General features: G+C 36.7%; 1 protein-coding gene across 1 annotated transcript in view; it reads left to right on the forward strand.

The window, feature by feature from the left end:
* The window catches only part of CFAP95 (cilia and flagella associated protein 95), a 69,077-nt gene that overhangs the window by 38,673 nt on the left and 5,704 nt on the right, over positions 1–24,700 (forward strand). The window contains 1 exon segment of the mRNA XM_073228634.1: positions 14,636–14,693. Within this exon segment, the coding sequence (XP_073084735.1) occupies positions 14,636–14,693 (58 nt within the window).

Here is a 24,700-nt window from a genome sequence, read left to right on the forward strand (position 1 = left end):
AACTGCCTATATTCTGAAATTTCATAATGGTGGTCTGTCCTGCATGGTAGTACTGTGTAGTGGGCTCCATGGCTCCAGTCCTGCCTTCAAATCCTGGCCCTGCCACTTACTAGCTGTAGGATCTTGGGCAGGTTGCTTAGCCATTTTATACCTCAGTTTTCTCATCTATAAAATAGGGATGATAATTAGAAAGGCACCCATGTTATAGGGTTATTGTGAGGATTAAGCAAGTATCTGTAAGACAGAACAGTAATTGATGCATATATGGTAAGTGCTATGCAAATATCTGGGCCTTGCATACTTGGTGACACTTCCAGTTTAGAAACTCATATCTATCAGTTCAGGGAAATATTCTTAATTTATTTAATTGACTATTTATACCTTCCATTTTCTCTGTTATTTCTTCTTGGAAAATCCTTTATTCGGATGTCAAGTTAGTTGGCCTGGTCCTCTAATTTTCTTGTCTTTCTATTTTATTTTTGTCTTTACTATCTACTTTACTAGCTCTTCTTCACCCCTACTACTAGATTCTCTTTTTGTTAGAATCCCTCTGTTTTAATAGGGTCCCTTTTTTTGGCTTCATAATTGCAATGTCTTCTCTTATCTGGGGATGTTAATGATAGTGTTTTCCTTAAATGTTTTTCTCCATGCATAGTCTGTTTCCTCCAAGATTTCTTTTGTTTCTGTTTGTTTTTTATTTGTTTGTATGGTACCCATCTTCCATGCTGGAAGTTTTCCTCAGATGTCTGGTAATCAGTGCCTTGGTTTTCTGCTCATGATTAAGAGATGAGGCTCAGAGTCTGTGAATGAGGTCTGCTGGCTTGGAGTTTCAGTGGAGGGATCTAGATGGGTCCTTCCCCCACCCCCGCCCAGAAACCCTGGTGTCACGTATTTTGGGGCTGGTCAGGGTCCCAGTAGGAAGCTCCCATAACTGGCTATCTGAAGGATGAAGGGCTGGCACCTGTGTTTTTGGAGCAAGCAGGGCAATTGGCTGGGACATCAATATTAAACCTTTATTGTGTATGGCCACTGAGCAGTGTTGTTTATGAGTGACATTCTCTTTTACCCTTTCCAGTGAATGAATTTCTTGCTTCCTGCTAGAGCAGGGGAGGGGCATTACCTAGCAGTGGGGAGTGGTGAAGGAGCCTGGATGGCTATCTGCCTTTCCAACAGCTCTCCCTCAGTCCTCCGTTGCTGATTTAGGATTTATTCAACCTTCTGCTGCATCAGAGACTGCTTGCCCATCTTCTCTCAAGCTTCCAAAATTTGTTTCTCTTGTTCCTTTTCCTGTTCTCCTTATTCTTAGGGGTTTATTATTTATTTTTAAGTCTCTTTAGTGTGGTTTTAGTGGAGCTTTTTGAAGAAACAAGATGCAATATATACACTTAATCTTAATTGTGAAGTCATCAAGTGTCATCTGAAGTGACCTCCTCCAGGGGACGGGACCTTCCCTTCCTCCTGCCACCCCAGTCCCCAGGGATGATGTGGTAGGTCCCTGTGGGTGTCCCTGGCACTGTGAGCTTCTTTTGTCTTCACACTGTTTATCTTGGTTGCAATTACTTTCATTCATGTTTGTTTTTCTTGCTAATCCTAATGCTCTGAGGGGCAGGGCTGTTGCAGCTCTATTCCCAGTGCCTATCAGAGAGCTTGACCTATAGCAGCTGTGCGACAGTTATTTCTTGAATGAATAAGTTAATTATTTTGATGTTGAACCGCAAATTATAATGGAAAGGGATATCACTAATTCCTATCTTATTTGCTTTAGGGCTTTAAGGACTGTAGAACCAAAAGTTGTTCTCAATTCTATTCTGGTAAATGAATTAGAAAACATAATCTTAGAAAATTAGTCCTTATTAGTTTGGACTGCAAGAATTACTTGTTTGTTTTATTTGACTCATGAGTAGTATTAAGGAAATAAATACATGAGTACCTTCAACTGTCCTCAGCTAATTCCATATGTAATTCTTTGAGTTAATGTACACTAATTATAGAATGTTCCATACAATAGAATGCTGTAGGGTTTTAAAATGTGCTCTCTTGAATATTAAATATTCTTTTGCTTCTTGCCAACTGTAAAGCTGTGAAAGTTAAATGTCAACTGTAAAAGGCAATGAATAAGAATGAGTTTGCTCAATGGACCAAAATAATGTTCTTCAACTTATAAAAGAAAAGCTGTAATCATAATTTAAATTTAAACTTCAGGCTACTCTTAATAAAAAAAATTAGAATACAAGTATAGCTTTGTTATTAAGATTCATCAGATGCGTTTATCTTAATTTTTAGAGAACAGCTATTATCTTGTATGTCATTTGACAGTCTATTCTTTTCTCACAACTGAACTGATAGCCAACCTACTTTCTTCTGGACCAATGTGAAGAAAACACAACAGCTTTCCTCCTTAAACTACAAGCAAACGTCCCTGTAACATACTGAAAATTAGTCCAACTAGAATGTTTGACACAACTGGATTTACCACTCCTGACCTTAACTAGAGAAAAGGGCTCTATGGATAATTCCTTCCATATATGTCACAGACTGAGATAGATTTTTAAAAATTGTAGTATAGGGAGCAGTAAGGTTGAGATTAAAAATGATACAGTGAACTTTAAAATGAGATTTATATACATTGAATCTAGGTTCGCTCCTCTAGAACTAGAGCTCTCGTTTCTCTTGAGAGTTGGTTGCATGTCCAACAATCACTGAGTTTCCAAGGAATTGACACTTACCAGGGATGGAAGGGCTGAGAGTCAAGGAAGCTCAAAGACCTCTTAGACATCACCAGCACTCTGATGGTCCCAAATGGGTACAGTTGCATGGTTAGGGGGTCTCTAATATGCCCTCCTTTCACTACAAGGACAGAGATTAAAGGTATAGGAAACTAACAAGAGACACATTTCCTTTAAGGAAATGTGGAAAAATAGATGGGAACATGATCTAATTAGTGAGTTAATTTGAGAGTCTTTCCTTGTCCTCCTACCTTGCTCTCAAGAATCCTCAAGGAACTTTCATTTAATTTAGAAGTTCTCTTTATGAGGCATGGAAAACTAACTTGCTAATTATCAGAAAGCCCCTAGATGTATGGTTATCTCATACAAAATAATTCTATGATTTGTCCATAGAACCAGACACTTGTAGCTGATTCATTCTAGAAAGTATGATTTTCCATGTATAATATCTGGACTGCATCTGTGGCTGTGAGACAAACAACCAGAAACCAAAACAATAAAATAGTAACAAAAAAATACCAACAAAAATTATATCAAGCAGATCCAATTTTGAAAAGGAGATATAGTATAAATATGATTTTAAGATCTTATTTTTCAGAAGCCTTTATTTAATTATGCATATGTTCCCATGCATTGTCCTGGGATAATGGTTCACAGTAGAAGTTTGCTTTTTTCACAGAAAAAAGCCAGTTCTGGCAGAAAATACTCACTGGGTGAGAAGCAGGTCTATGGGAGCGTGGGTCAGTTTGAAAGCAGCCCAGGAGTAGACCACCTACTAGAGGATGTAGAAGTACAAAGGGTAGAACCTCCCACAAGTAGATAACTACTATGTCTTGTCATTTTTACCAAATTTCATTGTCTCCTGGTGGTAATGATTCATGTATATTGGCAAAATTTTCTGATAAATGTATCCTGTTTCCAGAAGTCATCCAAACACTTACGTGACCCACTGGAGATCTGGAGAAGAAAGAAATTAATAGTGTTTCAGATCACTGGGTGACTTTTTGGACATAGTCTGGTTTTTCAGAAAGGGCATGGTGTGGGAAAATAGGAGACAGGGTTTCTACTTCTGTACCTGCACTAAACCTGCTGTGTGTCCTTGTGTTGGCTAATAACCCTCTCTGGGCTTCTGTTGTTTTCATCTGGAAAACGAGGGGATTGAACTAAATGATCTGTAAAGTCCTTTCTTACTCTAAAATTTTATGGTTCTAAGGAGAAAGGCACTTGTAGTCACCTAAATGTACAAGTTAAATGAGGCTAAAAAGTAATTCAGGCAGTTAAGTTCTCAGTGTTGGCACAGAACACTTATCCATATGTGTGTGGAGTGATTACTTCACAGAAACAGTAGAAAGCATAGGCCACAGCTTAAACTCTTTCAATTTATTCCTTTCACTGGGGCATTTAGCATCTGTAAAACATTTGGCACTCTTCAGAGGAAAGGGACTAAATACTAACAGTAAGAGGTTTTCTTTCTTTCTTTCTTTCTTTCTTTCTTTCTTTCTTTCTTTCTTTCTTTCTTTCTTTCTTTCTTTCTTTCTTTTCTTTCTTTCTTTCTTTCTTTTCTTTCTTTCTTTCTTTCTTTCTTTCTTTCTTTCTACTTGAAGTACAGTGCAAGGCACTTACTTTCTTTTCTACTCAGTCACCTGTGTGGTGGCTTGCCTCTTGGTAAAATAACACCAGTTGTTGAAAAATTTTCCAGAAAAAAAATTTTTTGATTACACTATGGTTATGGTGATGAGGATAATAATGACAAAGAAAATGTGCAGAGGATAGTGGTGTGATCAAATGACCATCAAATAGGAAGAAGACACACCTGAATTCAATTCCAGATTCTCCATCTTACTCATTGTAGAACCTTTTGTTTTTGTATGTCCAGCTTTCTTCTTTTGCATAACATCCTCTCTCCCATTCAGTGTGATCCAGTTGGGCCACATGATGGGTGGACTGATTCTATTCCCACTCTCATCTCCTCACAAGCCCAGGTGTTGGATCCATGACTCAGGCCAGGCCAATTGGAAAGCACTCTGGAATAGTAATTGGAGTTTTGGGTAAGATGCCCTCTCATGCTCCAGGTGGCAAGTTTCAGAAGCTATCTGGAAATGAAGCTAAGCAGAGAGGTATGGAAAAAGACAGAATTCCAATGATATTTTTTTTATGGGTGCTGGTATTTTCTTTTTTTGATTTTTTGCTTAAGTTTGAGTTGGGTTTCTGTAACTTATAACTTTGACTGATACTAATAATAGCAAATACTTATCTGGTGCTTATTACGTGCCAGGCACCATTCTAGGGGTTTTACATATGCTAACTCATTTGCTCCCTAAAAAAAAACTCTTTAAGTTGGTTTCATCATTACCTACATACTATGGAGAGAAAAACAAGGGCACAGAGAAATCAAGTAACATGTCCAAACTCTAACAGCTGATAAGCGATAATGAAACAGGACTCGAACTGAGTCTAATATGAAAGTCATGGTCTTTGCCACTCTTCTGTGCTGACTTTCTGAATGATAAGCCAGTTAGGAGAACTCTGAACATCACTTTCTTCTGTGAAAATGGAGATGATAATTGCTACATTATACAGGCCAGGTCTTGAGCACCAAGCTCTTAAAGTACTGGTGAAAGGCTCTTTATCTCTTTTGAGATTTCTGGAATCAGATTTTCTGTTTTTTCAAACAACCTGGGCTACTGATTCTTAAGACATGCCTTGGTCTTGGCTTGGCACTTTTCTCCTGTGAGGCAGGGATGCTGCCTGTGCTCATATCACCAACGTGGGTCCCCTGGAATGGGTGGCATGGTTAAGTGCTGAGTGACGATGGCTTTTCTAGTTGGCCAAGTTTGCTGAAATGATTTCAGAGTCATCCTAAATGCTATTGCTGTTTGTGTTACTCCTGCATTTAGGATGTCCTTTCTTAGCTGACCTATATTGAAGCCAAGTGGCTGAATACATGAGACAATTTCCCATTTGTTAATATTTGGGGCTGTGACTCATGTCCTGATTTGGGTTGTGTGCCTTGGCACAAGAGTGTTTTAATGGTGGGTAATAATAATCTATTCTGTTACTGCCCTTGCAGGGTGATTCAAATAACTTGGTAAAAATTTTATGTGAGAGCACCTCGAATAATGCTTATTAGATCTAAAGTTTTGGTATCGCAATGGATTGATGGCTGACTCAGACCATCCCCATAAGTTTTTATTGGATCTAACTTCATCAGAGTAGCCACTCAAGTTACATTCACTAAGTTGAAGGTCAGGTTTCTTTGCATATTCAGATGTGCTCAATGAGGCTGTCAAGATAAAATTATGAAGACAGGTTTATTTGATCTCATTATTGTGGTTGCTAATCTCCAGAGGTGGCTGCCAACAATTCCTGCCCTCTATGCACAGCTCCCATCAAGAGGCAGAGTTTATTTGCCTGTCCTCTAAATCTGGGCTGCCCTTGTGACTGGCTTTGGTCAGTAGAATGTAGCAGAAGTGATGTTCTAGTACTTCTGAATGCAGTCCTTAAAGGGACTGGAAGTTTCTATTTTCTGATTCTTGGACTCTAGCTGATATGCCTTGAAAAGTCCAATACTCAAAGAGGAAAACTAAGGCACTATATTTGGGAGCCCAACTCAGGTCCCAGAGAACAGAAAGAACCAACTGCCAATCATGAGTGAACAATCTTGGACATTCTAGTCTAGTCAAATACCTAGATAACTACCTCTAACTGATATCATATGGAGCAGAAAAAATAACCAGCCAAACCTAGTCATTCCACACAATAATCAGATAATAAAAATTATTAAGTCACTAACTTTTAATTCACAGCAATAGGTAATTGAAACAACCTGCATGTCTCTAACTCCATGATTATATGGCTACTTCACCATTATTCAGCCTACGGATATAGTTTTTGTCATTGTAATCTATCAGGGATACAAGCAATGATAAAGTGAGTGGTAAAGATTTTCAAAATATCAATGTTGTGGAATTTATATTTGAATCTAACATTTCCTTTTATCCCATGTACATTAATGATGAGCCTGTATTGCTAGTATTACTCTTTATAATATTGAAAGTTATGTGATTGTCATAAAATTATCATTTTTTGTAACTACTTAAAGTCTTCAGTGGGTCTCATTATATTCCACCATGCATCTTTGAGCCACAAAGGTGGTTTCATGGAAAGATCATTCTAGAATTACAGAAATATTTGCTATCTGTATCTAATTTGATTCCATATTTGGCACTTAAATAGTTAAATCATTATCCTAATATGTAAGCCTTATATATTCTTTCAAATGACTTCCAAAAATTATTAGGCCTGAAGAAATTATGTTTGTCTCACATATCTGAATTCATTCCTTCGACATAAACTATTAATGAATGCCTACTATGTATTAGGAATAATTAGGTATTAGGAATGTAGAGACAAAAGACACCCCATTCCTGAAGTAGCTCATTGTCTACTACATGAGACAGAAAAATAACCAGTCAATATTTGTGTATCAGTAAGGAATAGACTTGGCTGAAAGTGACAGAAAACCTAACAGCAACTTGCTAATTACAGGACACACAAAGGCAGGGAGGAATGTGACGTATGGTAGGCATAGCTGGTTCAGAGAGCACTAGTTTGCAGGAAGTCAGCTGACATTGGAGAGAGATGTTGGGAGAAAAGTAAGCAGGGCCTGAAAGCTATATTAAAGAGTCTGGGTTTTATCAAGCAAATGAGAGTGAAAGGTTTTGAAGTATGGGATGGGGATGGTCAGATTTGTGTTTAGAAAGCAGAAAACAGAAGAGAGTAGGCAACTGAGACTGCAGTCAGAAGACTGTTGAATTAATCAAGACAAGATAGAATAAGAGCCTGACCTTTAGTGATGGTGATGTGAAGGAAAAGAAAGGTTCAGATTTTAGACATATTATGAGAGAATAATAGGCATTTATTTGACAGCTAATTAGTTATGAGAGTAAAGAAGACTCAAGGTTGATTCTCAGCCTCCGGCTTAGGCAACTAGGGGTTAATGCAGCCATTCATTGAGGTGGTGAAGATGGAAGGAAGAGCAAATGTTAGCAGGTAAATATTTGAGACAGGAGCATGAGAGAGGCCACTGACCCAGACCCAGCTGCCAATTAAAGTATCCTAACTAGTTCCTTGGCCTCCAGTCTTGACCCTCAGTCCATTCTCTGCCCTGCAGCTTGAATAATCCAGTTGAAATGGCAAGAACCATGCCTTTCCATTGTTTGATTAATATCATTGTACAATTTTTTTTTCTTCTAGCGTTAACGAGCACATGCTTTATGTCAGGCACTGAGCCAAGGGCTTTCCATGCCCTGTTTCATTTAATTCTCATTCTTTGAGGTAAATGCTACAAGTATCCCCATTAAAAAGGGGCTTAAAGAGGTAAAGTAAGTTTCCAAAATTTTCTTACCTAGTAAGTGCCAGAGCTGGCTTTTAAATTAATGTCTGATCTGACTGCAGAGACTGTGTGCTTAACCACAATAGTATATTGTTTTTCACGGTTAAATATACAAAGTGCCCCATATCCTTCAAAGTACTTTCACATGCATTATCCACGATCTCTTTCCTCCTAATATTCATACAAGGGCCTTTGGGTAGGTATTTTCTTAATTGTATAGATGAGGAAATAAGATCAGAGATAATCAAGGAATCTAATTCTTCATTACTTAAACCATCCATCTATTACATAAATATTTATGGAACAGATACAAATAGGGAGAATTAAGATGCAGAGGGTTTAAGTGGGCTGCTCAAGACTCCATGACCACTTAGTAGTGATGGAAGGGGAGAACTGCTTCCAGACTGCTAGAGAACTTAGCATGGGCTTGGCTTGAATCATGAATATAAGCAATTTCAATCATTCCTCTCTATCTCTTGCCCGCTAAATTCTTGGAGATTGATTTCTAAAAAATAGGCCTGGCATTGAGCAGTTGTGGAAGAATGATCAAATTTGGTCTGTGTAGCTTTATTCAGTAGGTAGAAGATGAGGAAATAACAGGGATATCCATTTCAGCACAATATGAGATTAAAAAAAAAAACTCCATTGGTTGCTGTTAAGAATGAGACGTTGTTTTCCAGAGTGATTGCTAGCTCCCCCTTCCGTTCTGCCACACGGAGTCAAGTAGAATCCATGGCCCTCTGTGGCTATACTCGTCCTAAATAATGGATACTGCTTATAGCTACGGCTGCCACTGGTGGTATCATTCCAAATTAATTCTCTGCTTCTTTGAGTCACTTACTCAGATTCAGACTTTAGGTGGGGCCATCCGATTTGCTGAGTGGATGTCATCTGCCGTTTTTCTGGCTACCAGGAAGCTGAGTGATAAAACATTCCTCTTACTGACAAAACAGAGAAGAAGCAGTGGACCTTTAAAGCCTTTCCTGGTTTAAGAAGCTGTGACTCTGTGGGTTTTGATATATCATCTTGTCAACACATGAAGTGTCACACGTTATCACTGGTGTTAGTACAGGTGTAGGTATTTTAACTAATTCCCTAGTTTTAATAATCATTTCAACATCAGACTTCTTTTTCTTTCTCATCTTATGAAACACCTTTCGTTCTTTACCTTACTGCTAAAGGTGGAAGAGGGTGTGGGTGGCAAATTGTGGGTGGTGCTGTGTGAAAGCCAGCTGTCCAACTTCCCAGCATCCTTAAAATGTGGCATTATCATGGTGAATTTACCAGCATCTGGCCTTCAGTTTTACATTTTCAAAAGACCATTTTATCTGTGCTTCAGAATTTATCTGACTCATGGAGATTGGCTTGTGCTCATTATACTCACAAGAAAAGCCAGAATTCTAATTAGTTAATTTTTAATGAGACATAAAATATTCAAGCACTAATAAAATAATTTTCTCTCTTAGTAAAAAACCATATAGGAAGCCAAACTATAATCAGAATGTTGTTCAGTGTGTTTGGAAACAGAGTGAGGGGAGTTAGTTATATGATTACAATGATCAGTGGCTTCAGACTGAGTGCCTGATTGTAATAGTCAGAACTCTTTTGGATGTAAGTGACAGACATACAATTAAAATTATTATGGACCAAAAAAGGAATTTATTAAAGGAGGACTGGAGTACCTCATGGAACTCTGGGAAAGTCCATGGAGGAGCTGGGCTCAAGAGACTGCTGGGACTGGGACCAGGATTCCCTCCTCTTGGCCTTGTTTGCTCCCTCGCAGGGTAAGGGCGTTACATGCCATGGTTCCATGCAGAGTGACTGGCCCTTCGCATTGGTCTCTGTTAAGAAATCCCCCCAGAGAGCCCTGATGTGACATGAACTGGAGGACAATACTGACTTATAAGCTAAGGGTAGTGACAGAATGGTAGGGCAGGCCGTGTGACATGGGCTTGGTGCTAGTGGTTCTAGACTCAGTGCCTTAGAGTCGTTGTCGGCTGTCATCAGTCAGACTGGAGCACTGACACCGACGTGCTCCAGCTCCGGTCCCATAACCAGAGAGGTCTGTTTTTGAGCCAGGACACCTCTTCCCCATGCCTCCCTTACCTTTCTAATCTCTTACTTTCCAGAGTTTTCCTGAAGGCCATTCCTATTGTAAGGGGAACGGTCTTCTTTCTTTATATTCTTTACTCAGCTACAGTCTTAAGCTGATATCTAAGAGGAAGCTCAGTGTTGATTTTCCATATTTTTATTTTCAAAAGATCATGTTTTTTTGAATGTGATGAAATGTATCACTTAGAGATTGTTGCTCTGTTCTTCAGATTAAAAAAAAGAGATCACAAAACGTTTATAAGTAACTGACTGAAAGTCATCATTCAGTATTATAAAAGTTTCCATCTTGTTGAGCCATTGCCTTTTCAAAAAGATAACTGAATATTTTAATCCTCCACTTCTATATGAATTCTCATTATAGGAAATTTATATCTCAATATATTCTGATTTTATTTTTATTGCTTTATTCATCCAATAAACATTTTTTCAGTGCCCACCTTGTATCAGACTCTGTGCTGGGAGGTGATAATAAAGAGAGGGAGAAGGACCTGAACATGGGTGGAGTGAGTTTTTGCCTGCTTTAAGTGAGTTGAGAGATGCCCAATGCTGCACTGCTAAATAGACTTGCCCAAAGCAACACTCTGATATTTCACTGATAATCATACCATTTAAGTCATAACTTTGGATGAGAATAGGTAGGGAAACAAGTTTATTGTCATCTATTAATACACATTTTAAGATTATGGAGTATTTCCCTGTAAAATACTACTCTTTAAACACCCATCTACTAATTACCCAGTTTTAATAAAATCAATATTTTTACTATATTTGCTTCATTTTTTTACAGAAACAATTTATCATGACTTCTAAGGTCATCCAACATATTTACCTACTGATGGACATTAGATTCCAAATTTTCACTATTACAAATGAGGCTGCATTGAATACCCTTATAGCTGTCTCCTTGAGTATATATGCAAGGGTTTCTTTATACTCAAATGGAATTGCTGGGTATTAAGATATACATGCACCTTCAATTTCGCAAGATATTGCCACCAACAGTGTATGAATTCACTCATTCCTTCATGTCCTTATACACACTATAGAGATGTTTAATTTTTACCAGTCTAATAGATATAAAATGTACTTGTTATTGTTTTGCTTCACATTTTGCTAATTACTGAATTTAAGACTGAATTTTAAGCCTGAATTTATTTTCAAAAATTTTTTTAGCCATTCTAGTTTATTCTACTGTGACTTGACTATGTATAGTCTTTGTCCCTTTTTCTATGGCATTTTATCTTTTACTGATTTGTAATACTCTTTTATTTATTCTGGGTACTAATTTCATTTTGGTCTATTTTACAATAAATATCTTCTAGTCTATGGTTTCTCACAATTCTGTGGTATCTTTTGATAAAAATTTTAAAATTATAATTCAGTCAAAACCTATATATACAATTTCACACTGTAAACTTTCAGAAATTACTCACACACATGTATATGAAACATGTAATGCACCATCATCTATAATAAAGGAAATATTTTATAATTTTCAATAAATTTTATCATTCCATAAATTTCTTGTAAATATTATTACATGTATTCTTATGGGAACCTTAGAGATTTTATTGCCATTATAAATGGGTTTCCACTTTAATTATGCTAATTCCTATTTTTCATATGTGGGTATGCTATTTTTGTGTATTGATCTTGTATCCAATAACCTTCCTGGAACTTGCCTATTGAATATTTGTAGATTCTCTTTGATTTTTTAAAATGTGGATAGTCTTATCATATGTGGAAGATGAAAATTTTTTTCTTCCATTCCAGTTATTACACTTATGCTTCTTTTTCTTGTTTTACTGCATTTGATAGAATCTCCAGTATATTGAATAGAAATATTCATGGAGGACTTTTCCTGTTTGGGAATGTTTCTGGGGAGGATTTTCATCAGTTCAGTTTTGATTAGCATTTACTGTTTTCTTCTCATAGTAATGTTGCCCTTTTCTATTAATTTAAAGATGTTGAAGTTTCCTGTACTAGCAGCAATCAGGTATTCTGTGGATGGGAAATGAGAAATTTAAGCAGTTTCCTTAGTATCTTAGTTCAAGAGTGCCCTCTTCTGTTGAAAGAGTGAAGATAACTTTATTTCATTAATGACATCTTTTTTGAAGGAGTGGTGGTTTTAGGACTCTTCTGGGCTTGATATTTTAATCTTCTTTAACTTGCTAGTTGCCCCCAACTCCCCAGAGGCAGCACCTTCCTTAGACAGTTGTGATGGTGTTTACTTTCTAAGCCCCTTTGTTGGAAGACCCATGTTTAAATTCTCAGACTTGTTCTCAGTATTTCCATATCAGGAAAGGGTGTCCTCTTTTCTGAGGGCAGTGTGCTCTGTGTCCCATCCTCACTAGGGACTTGCCACCCTCTCCTCTCAACCATGTAATCCCTGCCTGATTTTGCTCCAGCGTGGGCTTCAGATCTGGCTCTGCTGATTCTAGATTGTTGTCTCCTCTCACTTCTATTATGCTCTTCACAGGGATGATTGTGCGTGATTTTATTTACTTTATTGTTGATCTGTATGGTTTTGGAGGATGCGTGTGAAGATTTGGATTTAAGGAACTGAAGAATCTGCAAGAGTATTATAGTCTTCCCCTATGACTGTGGATTTGTCCATTTTATCTTTATAATTTTGTCATTTTTTGCCTTACGTATACTATTTTGCTAACTACTGAATTTAAAACTGAATTTTAAGCCTGAATTTATTTTCAAAAAATAAATTTTTTGAAATAAATTAGTTTTATTGACTTAGGATTGTCTTCTTGAATATGACTTGTTCCTTTAATGAGTAGGTCATGATTTTTATAACAAATAATTTTTGACTCCAAGTCAGTTACATATGATATTAATATAAAAACATTAACTTGCTTTTGGGTAATATTTGCTTGATACATCTTTTTATATCCTTTTAATTTATATCTTTTGAAAATAATTTTACGTGAGGTATAAAAGCATAGAACTGAACTATGTAATACAATCTGATGTTCAATTTAAGTTTGAGAAAATACTTTGGATTATGGGTTTAACACCTTCACTTTCATTGCGATTGCAAAGATATTTATTTTTGTCTTAGGAGCAGAAATTATTTTCTTTTCTTCCTTTATTCTCCTTTCCTCCTTTCTATTACATTAGTCTTTAAAAAATATCCTATTTGCTGCTTTGAAAGTTACACTTCTTGTTTTTGTTCTTTTAATTGCCACTACTCACATTTCAGTGTACATCCGAATCACCTAGAGGGCTTGTTAAAACATAGATTGCTGGGCCCCCGCAGAGTTTCTAGTTTAGTAGATCTGGGATGAGACCCAAGTATTTGCATGTCTAACAAGTTCCCAGATAATGCTAATACTGCTACTCAGGAAACCACACCTTGAGATACATCAGGAATTAGTTACTACCAGGCAAATACTAGCACCTGCACTGAATAATTATTCTGAGTTGGACTTCCTTGTTGTTTTGGAATTCTTTCACTTGTTGAATTTTCTTACCTTTCCACCAATTCAGCCATGCATTAAAATGCTTAAATTTCCTTGTACTCAATATTTTTTAGGTGGGCAATTCTCAGAGGAGTTCTTTGACCATCTAGTCCCACAGTATTGCCAGAACAGAAACAAGGCTTTGATTTCTCATAGAACAATTTTTTTCTCCACCTTGAGTTCCATATAGAGAGATAATTTCTTGCAAGTTTTCCTGGACTGGTGGCTGGAGTTTATTTGTTCTCCTTTATATGGAGGTACAGTCTTTGTAGATTCCTGACTGTAAGTAGTTTAGCTCTGCCTTTTGTGAACCCACGACCATGTCTCCTACCCTTGATGTGCAGTTCAAACTCCAGCCCATAGTCTTGGGGCATCAGCTTATGGCTTCCCAGTCTAATGAGTATCTTTTTCATTTCTAGCACATCAGTTTCCCTTTTGAGCTTGGCTGTGCTTATAGACTTGGGGAGGAAGGATATATTTCATTCAGTATTTCTGTGTATTTAATGGGGTGGAGGTTGGAGAAGCTATGTAATCTCAGTCCACCTGATTGTCTTCTATTATCTCTTCAGTTGTCAGCAGAGAACATGGTCAGTGTCAAAATGGTTTGAGAAGCCAAAAATGAGTAGTGAAGAGAATTCTCCAAATCTGGAATGTGCCTGAACTCAGGGACTTGGGATTGATATCATATCATTAGTACAGAAGAGTAGTAGGTGGTGCTGAATTAGAAGTGACTGAGGGAAGGGCATCCTGCTGGTTGGGAGGGGGACTCTATAAACAAGGCTCCAGACAGTTGTGATTTTAAAAATTTTTATTAAGGTCAATGCTTCTTGGAATCTTTTTATTTCATGTGAAGTATATAACACTAAAAATTTTAAATATCTTTCTCTTTGGAGTCATTCTTTTCTCAAATACTGACTTATTTCTCTTAGGTGTTCATTGACAACCTATGGTGAAGAATATGTTCCACCACATGATTATCAGCCACTTGTGAGTATAAGAGGACTGAAAAGCCTATCCTAAATACTAATTTATGTACTTTAAATGATTCTTTACATCTAGTGTAAATAGTCAACCTTGGGAAGAAAGAACAAATAGCTTAAATTTATGATGTTTTATATTTGTTTAGAGATATTAGCTATTTGTGGGAGTCAAATGGAATGTTTTATGGTGATGATTTATTTTTGGAAGTTTATGGATTTCAGGGAGAAAATATTGCAGTATCCAAGTTATATTAGTTACTTTCTTCTTCATCTTCTTTTATTGTCTCTGTCCCTGAATTCAATTTATCTGGAATAAAAACCTACCTTTCTATTTATTTATATTGCATCAACACATAAAAGTAAGTGGTTTAATTTAACTCTGGGAACTGTGTATGTTGATAAAATATGCCCAGTTTATAACTTCAATATACTTGTATTTAAAAAATTATACAACAGAAAGAAAACAAGCCTGCTTCCTCTTAGCCTTTGTTCTGGAAGTCTTAACCAGAGCAATTTGCTCTTAACCAGAGCAATAGATAAGAGATGTAACTATTGAAAGAGAGGATAAAAAAAATTATCTTATCTTCATGATTATCTTCTTAGGAGAACCAAGGTACTGAACTGAGAAGTAATTAGAATGAGTAAGATCATCAGTAAGGTGACTAAATGCAAAATAAATGTATCAAAAACAATATTTTCCATTCACAGTAGCACTACTTAGTTAACTGTAAAAGAGAAAACAAATTACTCTAACAACACAAATTTCAAATACTTTCATGAGACAAATTCTATATCAAATTGTTAGGCTGGAGGAAGGAAAAACAAGGACATGCAAACAGAACAGAGAGATGCCATAGGGGGAGAACAGACCAGACCCCAAGGTCCGTGCCTTATATGGAAAGGAGACAGCTCTTACTGAATTCCATCTTTCTGATGTGCCAACTAAGACCCAGATGTCAGCCTTCTCCCTCTTGGAAGGAAAAAAAGTTTCTAGTTGTCTATTATGTCACCTTTAGCCAATCATACCTCTCCATGCCCCCTAGGATAGCTTGCCCACTCCTCCCCCTCCTAACCCCTTATAAGCCCCCACCTCCCTGACCGGGTGTGACTTCCCCGGCCTGTAATACCCATACCGCGGAACATCACCTGGGAGTTGCACTCAAATAAATTACCTGGTCCTTTGTTGCCTCTCTTCGCCTGATTATTTCAGCTAAAGTTTATCTTACACAAATAAAGATCAATATATATATAAAGAAGATGTGGTAGTTTGTCTTCAAAGATGGTGGGCTTTCTGTTTGCACAGGCCACTCTCCCAGTAAGAGGTAAATGTTCCTCTGCCTTTTGAATTCGGGCTGTCAAGTAACTGATCTGATCAATAGAACATGGCAAAAATGACCCTGTGTCAGATCTAAGACTAATTTTAAGAAGACTGCTTCCAACTCTTGCAGCATTGAGACACCATGTAAGAAATCTAGGCTACTCTGCTAAGGAAAGGCCATAAGGGGGAACATTAATGCACTTGATTTATGAGTGAAAAAGCCATCTTGGGCAAGCAGCCTAGCTGTGCTTGGACTACAGCTCCAATTACCATCTGACTGCAACCCATGAGAGATTCCAAGAAATAATAATAAATGTTGTTTGAAGCCATTAAGTTTATTCTTAGAAACATACCCAAAGATAACAGAGACAGAAATCTTGAATACAAAGAAATAACTACCATTTTAGGGAACTGGTAAACTAAATTAATTATAAATTACATTTATCAATTTAATATAATTATAATTAAAATCCCAATGGATTTTGTTTTCTATCTGAACTCTGAGGTTCTAACAATTATTTGAAAGAATAAACAGATGAGATTAATCAAGTTTTTTGATACTACATTCATGTGTGATTCATACATATTTTTTCTCATAAAATAATTAGCATTCAAGTCATAAAATAACCAAATATGATAGCTTATGGGTTAATATGCCTAATACATAAAGAACTTACACATATTGGCAGGAAAAATGTTAAGACCCTAGGGAAATGAACAAAGGACATATACAGACAATTTACAAAGTAGGAAATATAATGGGCTAGCTAATAGATGGAGAAAATCCCAATTTACAAATAATAAAAGATGTGAATTAAAACAAGATTTTTTTGCTAATAAAATTGGCAATATTTTTTAAAGCAATAATACTCAATAAGGTGGAGATAGGATGAGATGGATACTTTTATCTGTTGCTAGGAATACTGTAAATTGCTTTAGTCTTTCTGGAAAGCAATTTGGCAATATGTATCAAGATACTATTTGATCTAATAATTCTCCTAAGAAATTTCCCTGAAGAAAAATAATTCGAACTATAGATGAAATTTATATCCTACTCATCATCGAATTATTTATAATGGCAAATCTTGGAGAGTACCTAATATTTTAGTATTAAGAGTAGTACTAATTAAATATGTCATAATTGTATGATGAGATATTTTATAGCCTTAATGTCCACAGATAGTTCTTAATGTCTTGATGAATCTTCATTTTAGGTTCAGAAAAACACTAAGATGCAAAACTGCATGTATATTTTATCTAAACTATGTAAAAGTATGGAGAAGAAAACTGAAGAAAATGTAAAAATGCTAGAATTTTCCAGTGCAACATGGTTTCTAATTAGAAAAACCACAAGGAGGAAAATATATTATTTAAAATTTCAACTTGGCCCCATTTCCCTGTATACATGGGATTTGGCTCCATCTCTAAACAAAAGAAAGCTGCAAGATACATAATTAAAAATGAAAATCAGAGAACTAATTTCCCCATAGGCATAAAGAATGTGGGATGTATTCTCAGGGTGCATAAATCTTTAGCCATTGTGTTTTAAGTTCATGTTTTTAGATTTTCTAGCATTATTTCTAATATTTCTCATGTTGCTTGTTTCCACATTAATAGCTCAGCATGCCATGGCAGTTGTTGGGCTTTATTTAGAGTTTTGTTCATTTATTTCTAAATTCCATGCCAAAGTAATTGATTTGCAGGCATGTTTTTAGCACTGCTTCAATGGCACCCCCATTTAATGAATGATTGCATTACACTGTTATAGGATACAAAAAATATTTTAAATTATAATGACAGTGGGTGGTTAAATAACAGCATAATAGTCACTGAACTCCAACATAGAAGTTAGCATGCACATAAACAAGTATGATTCACAAAATACTGACAAAAGGAGAATATTTTTCACATGCTAGAAACTACCATGTGGCCTTAGCATGAACACAGCATACCTTTGGAGTTGTGCAATTCCTGAAGAAATCTTAAAATATTTGGATTTATATTGTTTCAAATTTTGTTCATAACTGAGCCTTTATTAATTTTTATATTATGGTCTCTTACATTTGCATAATTAATGCTTGCATGAAGTGGGACAGAATTATAGGAATTCTAAAGGGAATGCAAGTTATCAGCCCGTAGCTCTAAATGTAAGTAAGTAAATACAGAATATTATGAAGCTATAAAATTTCCAAGGAGAGAAATAGAAGAGAATTTCAAGCTGCCTCTTCAGAATTCTACCTCTTAAGATGGGTATTTATTATGGCTCACCCCAATTTCAATGAAAGATATCTTCTCTTAAAAGCTTCCCCATCCTTCTGCCAAAGAGCCAAAATAGAGAAGAAGATGAAGAAAAGGTACATTAGAGGGTTGGTCCTATGTCAGTTGTTTGTTATGTGCATGAGCCTTTAGGACAGGCAACTAATGAGTAGAGGATGAGGGTAGAGAGTTGACTGAACACACTCAGGATGAGTAAGGAAAAGAATTAGGTCAGGTGGGAGTAGCAAATGTGGGATGCTAAGAGAATGAAAATGTTGAGAAAAAAGAACAAGTATGGCAGTACTGAAGACATGGGAGAGGTAGAACAATTGAAGGTAAATGAATGAAGGGGATACATGGGAATTTATTGGATTTGCAGATGTAGAACAATTCTGGGGAATGACTGAGCCTAAGATGTGGCCATGGGAATGAGTTTCTATAATGAAATCAAACTATTGACTTGAGAAGGTGAAAAAATGATAAGCTGGAGGGTTTACCGTGGACAGACTCTAAATATGTGTGTTACAAATCAGTCTACAACACAGCAGGAAAGAAGGGTGAGGTCAAAGACAATCAAATGACCAAGTCCTTGAGGGAGGTTAACGGCTCCTCCCAGCCTTGAAGCCACCATTTGCGTGTATCTGGTCGGTCATTAGAAAGTGTGAAGTATCTTTGTTTTCCTAAATAGAGTTGCCTACTGAATTGTCTTTCCAGGCATGTGAACAGCTTTAACCCAAAAAGTGTTGCATATTCTAGTGCACACAGGGATAGAAAGCTGAGGAAGTTTTAACAGAATTATGTTTTAAAGTTGTAATGTATTCCAAGTTGATTATGAGGGGTCCAGCCATGTTGCAGAGTAGGTAAGAAAAGAGGCTGCATCTGTTTAACATTATTTCCACCAATGGCAGGATTGGCTGTCCTACCACTGGGGCTCTATGCACTGGCATGGATATAGCATTATTAAAATATTGATATTTCTGTGTTGATTGGAAATTTGCTCTTGCTTGAATCTCCCAGAACCCTGTCACCTCAGTAGCCCCAGCCCCACCCCTAGGCCCCCAGGACTCAGGTCTGCATTAGGACTGTTCCTGCACCCTAAGGATTTTGGCCTTGATGGGCTCCTTCTTCCATTAAAATAAAATTTATTTTTACAACTGTGTTGTTACAAAGACAAATATAATCCAAGTTGGGTTATATTTATTTTTTTAATTTAAGGACTTATTAAAGAAATGTATCTCTTAGGCTATATCTCTCACTGACAATTTTTCAAATGACATTTGCCAAAAAAAAAAGATTACCCATCTCTTTTCCCTTCTAATACACTGTTTGTCTCCTTGCCTACTTATGACTGTATCACTGTATTTTATGGCCATGTTATTTGACCATGCTAATGTTAACCCTCCTGAAATTATTACCATTATACCAATGAGTGTTACTACACAAAATTAAAGCATATAGTACTCAAGACTTTTAGACTTTTGGACTCTATTTTAAGCAAAATTTTCTGTGTAATAGTATAATAGCTGCCATCAGTTTCTGTTGTTATATTCATTTTGAAAATTCATTTGAAAATTAAATTTACTTAAAAAATGTATTTTAAAAGAAATGAGAACATTTTTGTGGGCACTAGGGACTGGGCTTGCTGTGCCTATCAGCTGAGTGGGCCCAGGCTGAACTTCCTGGAGGCTTAACACCTGCCTGACTAAGTGCCTCTAGGACTCACCCAGACTGATTGGCTGGTGTGTACTGATTGATAAATACTTTGAGTATCATCTCAGCCAAAATGCACCTTGGCTGGGGAGGGACATGTGGGCACCATCATTAAAAGTCCTTTATTATTCAGTTAGGCTCATTTGCATGAAAGAAACTCCCCAAAGACTGTAATTGCCTTTAGTTTTCTGCTTCCTATGAAGGGATGCCTATCAGGGGTTTTCAAAAGGAGATAAGGGAAAGAATGGCTTGTTGAAAAACACCAAGAGCTGGGATAGAAAGTGAATTTAGAACAGGTTGGGGTTCTGTAGGAAGCATCATTTGTCTGGACTAAATCGGCTTTAGTTCCAGTATAGAGAGTTTCTTTTTTCTTGTTGTTTTTGTTTTGTTTTGGTTCTGTTTTAAAACAAAGTAGCATTAAAAGTTGTGCATTGTAAATCTGGCCACATGGGAAAATCATGTGTAAGCCTTGTGTAAAGTGTGGTTTTGCCAAACTTTTATCCAGAAAATTAGGGCTGAAATTTAAGTAGGTAATGCTCCAGGCTCAATGACGTGTTTTCATGACTTATTTTAGTACTACTTTTCTTTGTACTTCAACTTAATATATCTGCTGTTTAATTTTCTCTTTTTTGTCCTGTTAATGTTCTGACTTTATATCTACTAACAAAAGAATAATTCCCATTTGCTGAATATGCCTGTTTATTTTACTATGTGTTATTGACTGGAATGAAGTGAGAGGGAGTTTTAGATTCTTCTGCAAATGGTGTAGTGGTAAGGAGTGGTATTGGAGAATAGGGAAGGGGCCATGTGGTCCTACCTAGTATTTTTTTGACCCATGTCACGTTGTTCCAAAACGCTGCTGCTAGTTAACCACAGAAACAGTCCTCTGTTACTTGGGTTCAAAAGGAGATGATGTCTTTTCTTAGCCTAAAATAATGCCTGCAAGATCTCAATGTGTGTTGTACATATGTGTGTTGCCCTCATACATATACATGCAGGCATGATTTACAGCTTATAGGCAAGCGATTCTCACTCTGTCTCTCCTAGCATTCTACCAGCGCAAAGGAACCCACATTTCCTAGGCCCCAGCTTCAGCCTTGGGGTCTGTTGCCTGTTTCTCATATAACTCCACAGGGCTCCCAAGCTTCCCCAGTTGAGTGGGATACAGTAGGATTTGCCTTATGGGAGGTGGGATCTTAGATATAGAGATAGATATACAGAGATAAACAGAATGAATAGGAGACAGATAGAAGGATATCTATCTATCTGTCTGTCTATCTATCATCATCTCCTATTGGTTCTGTGTCTTTGGAGAATGATGACTGATATACACAGAATGATCTTTATGAGTTCTCTGGTTCTCAGATTCTACTGATTGATTTGGTTTGATTTGATTTATTTCTCTCTCATTGATCCTGTCCCACTGTAATATATATTTCTGATCAAGTAATCTCTTTAAGGACCTTGGCAGACATTTAATTCAAGTCTACTTGAAAATTAGGAGTTAAATGTTTTTGTGTTGTGTCATACTATTGTGTCACCAACAGTTGAGAAATTGTGGGTCTTGATTCCCAGGAGACTCAGACTCTCAAGTATTTTTTAGTGTTATGTCCTTTTAGTAGAAAGAAACTTGTTTCCTTTGAAATTATACCTTTATCTTACATTGCTTTTTGAAGTTAAATAACCCTGAGCTCCTCTTGTTTCTGGGTCATTAAAAGCTCAGTTCTACTTCTTCTTTTTGGTTATCTTTAATTTCTACAATAAACAATTTGACTTTTGTAAAGAAGAAAAAAACAGGCAAAAAATTTAAAAAATGGAAGCCCTATACGTCAAATTTATCACTAACAACACCATTTTAAATATAAACTAGAAGCAGATGTCCTCACATAATGTAGACTGAGGAATAATAAAAATGGTATTTTTATATGATTTAAATGATAGACCAATCAAAATTTGTGCATAAGAAAGAAAAATGTGTCAATAGCTGAAGTTAAATAGTATATTGCTTACTTTTTGATGCTGGCCATTACTAAAGTTTGTGTGGTATTAATCTTTACAAGTCAGCTTATTTTGTGAAATGATTGTTCATATAAGATCTCTGTAGTATTTTTTGTGGTGACCAGACTCATTAGTGATATAGATGTTTATATTTATATCCACAGCCTAAACTTCCTTGCACCTCCCATGACTATTTTTCTTTAGTTGAATACCTGTATTTGTTACAAATGCTTTTCCTTTGTAAAATTTTATCAAATAAAAAGGGGTAGTAAATGACATGTCTCTTAAATATGCAATGAAACATAAATCCAACTAGTTACATATTCATTATAGCTACATCTGCCAATTACTCATATGTCTGTACTGCAATCATCAGGAGAAAGAATATCCAACAGAAATGAAATTATTTAAAAAGTAGTGAAGGAAATGAATGAAGGAATATGTCTGAGATGCCTACGCTTTGTGAACCCCAGGGTTGATAAAATAGATTCGGCTGTAGGGAAACTGTTCTTTTTCTCCCAAATCACTCTGCATATGTGCTTAGAAGACAACCTCATTAGGGGAAGGCAGGTCTTCAGTCAGGTGCATGTAAGTGCTAAAGAATTTCATACATGAAGTATACTGAAAATAACAAAACGAAGTATCACAGCAATCTACTGTTACATCTACTCTCATTCTATCCAATGTGACATGCACATAAACAAGCTTGCTTCTTCAAATACCTTTTTAGGAGTAAATGGCATACCTCAAATGATCATATTTATAGACTTGCTAGGGAAGAATGGTCTTTGCTGTATAGATGCCAGGTGGCTAATAGCTATCTGTAATGGTAGACACAAGATTAGTTCACAGTGACTGATTTGGCTGGGAAACATAACCTATTATGCATTTTTTATGGATGATCTGGATGAAGAAATTAAGACTATGCCTTAAAATTATAATATTAAATTAGACAGAGTTATTGATGTTCCAGAAAGCAGGCCTAAAACTGAAAATGGTCTTGAAAAATAAAATTATCAAAAAGGAAAGGTCCTAAAGAAAAAGGTAAAATCAAACAAGAATAAGTATAACCACCGAACAGTCCCTTTGAAGATTGGGGAAAACTGGATGAAGACTGGGTATACAGTTGATTAAGAAACAGTGATGTCATTATATTAAAAAAAGGTTCATGAGGTAGAGGTGCTTAGAATAAGAATATAGCGCCCAACGGATGATGGGGTGGGGGTTGGTCAAGGATGGGGATCTAACAGTAAGATACCCATCACTTAAATATACCCTGATATATTTTACTGATCTAAGTGGTAAAACCATATTCTGTTTGTCCTTCATAATGAGGGAAAGTGAACTGGGAGACCCACTCACCAAGAGGATTCTCCTGTAACATCCTAATCTGTCTTTCCAATATCTGTTAAAAAGAAGGATGAGAAAGAGAATAAAGAAAACAGCTTTCTTAACTTTAATGGATATTTTCCCCAGAGTGATTCTCTTGCTGCATCTCTTGCACTTCCTGTTTCCAGAGGACCTATTTGTGATCCTTTCTCTGACATTCTTTCTTTTCCATCTTTTATCAGGATGTTTCATTTGATGTCCTCAACCATTTCCTGCACAGCACACTCACAGATGATGAGAGACTGGTTCTTACTGTTGGTTGTGTTTTGTCAGGTCTTGCCTCCTATGATGCTCCCTTGGAAATAAGCAGTTTTTGGCTACCATTGCATTCTTTGACTCCCCTATCCCTTCAGAATCTATGAATTGCAACACTCTCTCTGTTCCTCTTATTTATCCTTCATGGATTCTTTATGGATCCAAACATGAATGATTGCCCAGAACTCTGCTCATCTCATTTTACATAATTTCAGAAAATATATCCATTCCCATGGCTCCCCAACAATCACTTTTTCAGGGTGGATTATTTTTATATAATTTCAAACTTACAGGAAATTCGCAAGAATAGCACAAACAGCTCCCATATAATCTTCAGCAAGAGTCACCACTTGTTTGCCATTTGAGAATAGGCTTGAGACAGGTTCCACTTTACCTCTGAATAGTTCAGTGTATTTCCTAAGAACAAGAACACAAAGCTATGGTAAAGCTTTCAACCTTAGGAAAATTGATGCAGTCTAATTATATAATGCATAGTCCATATTCAATATCATCCATGGTCCTAATAATGTTATTTATCGCTTCTTCCCCAGCCAGTGTTCGGTACTGTGCATAGGGGACTGACAGCTCTCCAGGCCATCTGTCCCATAGCATCAAATACAGATTTTTTTTACTGATGTCACCTCAAATTAAAACTGCCTAAAATGTGACTCATTTCCCCCTTAAAACAAGTCCTCCCTTCCATCTCTATGTCTTTCTTATACTTCACAGTGGTCTGAGAACTCTCCCAGCCATCCAGGTTTGAAGCTGTGGATCATCTTTGGTTCTTCATCCCCAGTTAGCCAGGGGCGTCATCTAAGTTCTTCCTGTGAAATGTCTCTTCTGGTCTGGCTCTGCATAAGCCATTGAGTGCTGATGCCTACCCATTCCACACCTCAGACAAATTTTCGCAGTTACCTTCATCTGCCTGAAGGGCTCAGAAAGAGCTCACAGTGATCATCCCATCTTAAGTGAACTTTGTCAGAACTCAGGGTCTGTGTAGCCCCAGAATAATGGACAGCCAACATGTGGTGAGTCATAAATCTGTTTTTCTACACAATTTCTAAACACTTCTTCCCACTTACACCAAA

Source organism: Manis javanica, chromosome 2 (genome assembly GCF_040802235.1).
Source record: "Manis javanica isolate MJ-LG chromosome 2, MJ_LKY, whole genome shotgun sequence".
NCBI classification, from domain to species: Eukaryota; Metazoa; Chordata; class Mammalia; order Pholidota; family Manidae; genus Manis; species Manis javanica.